The sequence below is a fragment of the Protomyctophum parallelum genome, assembly GCF_964188405.1.
Source record: "Protomyctophum parallelum genome assembly, chromosome: 6".
NCBI lineage: Eukaryota > Metazoa > Chordata > Actinopteri > Myctophiformes > Myctophidae > Protomyctophum > Protomyctophum parallelum.
Genome location: NC_139701.1, coordinates 41,658,941 through 41,660,836, shown reverse-complemented (window position 1 = coordinate 41,660,836; position 1,896 = coordinate 41,658,941). Strand labels below are relative to the sequence as shown.

Genomic DNA, 1,896 nt, shown 5'->3' with positions numbered 1-1,896 from the left:
ACCTTTTTCAATTCATCATAACATTTAGAGATATACAAATATACATTTCTATAGAAAAAAATCACACCTGTGTGAAGTGAGAGGCTCTCTTATCATTATACATTATCTCATGAACAACTGAATGTATGTGATTGGTTAGCCGATTTGCTCGTCTACATATCAATTTTCCTTTCATTGTCAATGGCATTTAATGTTTGTGTTGCCACAAATTTACGTCATATTTGGCGGACATTTGACCTAATTCCTTCTTTCATTGTCAATGGCAAATATTGAGACGTGTGGGGACAAAAGCTCCTCAAAAACAGGAAATCATGTAAAAAGGGAAAAGACACATATAGAGTGATGGGGAAAGGGTGTGGGGGGTTCCAGGTTTTACGGGGGCCAGTTTCTAATTGCAACGGTCTGCAGGTGCCCTTTGAGAGCAGTTTTGAAGGAGTCAAGGGATTTGCACATCTTAATGGCTGTTGGTAGGGCATTCCACATTATGGTGGCGTATAGGAGAGAACTGTTGGTAGGGCGTTCCACATCATGGTGGCGTTTAGGAGAAATTAATTTAGTCTTGTTGCACATTACATTGATTGAATGCCCAACTTTAAGTGTTTGTGTAAACTGAAACATTGAAGACAAAAGTCAGGACGCAAATTGTGATTGGCCGGAATGACATGATGTGATGATAAGAGCGCCCGTCACTTCACACAGGGGTGATTTATTTATTTATTAATGTTTGCCTTGATTGAGTAAGGCTCTGCTTAAGAATTTGTTTTCATTTCATAAATGACTTATTGTTTTAATAATTTAATTTAATAATTATTGTTTTACAACCTATTTGGTTTGGCAACCTCTAGCTTGAGTGGGAGGTATGTGGGGTTATTTATGGGTGGATGAGTGCCTCTGGTAGATGAAGTGTCACAGCTTGAAGCCAGAATGAAGGGCGACCACGCCTCCAGTAAGGTTGTGATATTGTCACAGCTTGAAGCCAGAATGAAGGGCGACCACACCTCCAGTAAGGTTGCGATATTGTCACAGCTTGAAGCCAGAATGAAGGGCGACCACGCCTCCAGTAAGGTTGTGATATTGCACGCGGCAGAAACCAGCGTCCTCGATCATACACCTAAACGTCTCCTGGTCGGGGAACCTGCGGATGCTCTCCACCAGGTACTGATAGGACTTCCAGTCCCCTGCGATCACCTCCCCCAGCACCGGGATCACCTGGAAACTGTACGCGTCATACAGCCTGGCGAGCAGAGGGTTGGTCACTTTGCTGAACTCTAAGCACATGAACCGTCCTCCGGGCTTCAGCACCCGCAGTGCCTCTCGCAGTGCCCGGTCCACGTGGGTGACGTTGCGAAGGCCAAATGCGACGGTGTAAATGTCAAACTGGTCGTCATCGAAGGGCAACTCCTCTGCGTCCCCCACCACCCACGACAGGCCAGAGGTAGTGCCACTGATGCCACTGATGGCGGCTTTCCGCTTTCCCACTTTGAGCATCTCCTTGTTGATGTCACAGACCACGGCCCTGCTGGGTTCCTGGCCAAGCTCGCCGCCGGCTCGCTCCTCTGAGGCGCAGTCGTACTTCCTGGAGATGTCCCACTGCCGTGACGGGTCGGTCTGTGTGGAGCGCAGGGCCGTCCTCCTCCTCCGCTCTGGCCGGGAGCTCACATAGTCCAGGAAACGGAAGGCGATGTCACCGGTGCCTCCGGCCACGTCCAGCAGGCGTTGCCCGGGCCGAGGGCTCATGGCGCGTATGAGCGTGTCCTTCCACAGTCTGTGTACGCCCAGACTCATGACGTCGTTCATTACGTCATACTTCTGGGCCACGCTCTCAAACACCTCGTACACTCTCTGTGCCTTCTCCGCTTCGGGGACCCTCCGGAAGCCAAAGTGTGTCGTCGTGTT

At 49.3% G+C, this 1,896-nt stretch overlaps 1 protein-coding gene across 1 annotated transcript; it reads right to left on the bottom strand.

Moving 5' to 3' along the window:
- Window positions 1–1,020: 1,020 nt before the first annotated feature.
- On the bottom strand, window positions 1,021–1,896 carry LOC310860454 (2-methoxy-6-polyprenyl-1,4-benzoquinol methylase, mitochondrial-like; the record flags this gene model as incomplete). Its single annotated transcript, XM_083767364.1, has 1 exon — window positions 1,021–1,896. Exon 1 carries the CDS (start codon window positions 1,795–1,797, stop codon window positions 1,021–1,023), a length of 777 nt encoding a protein of 258 aa, XP_083623490.1. The 5' UTR covers window positions 1,798–1,896.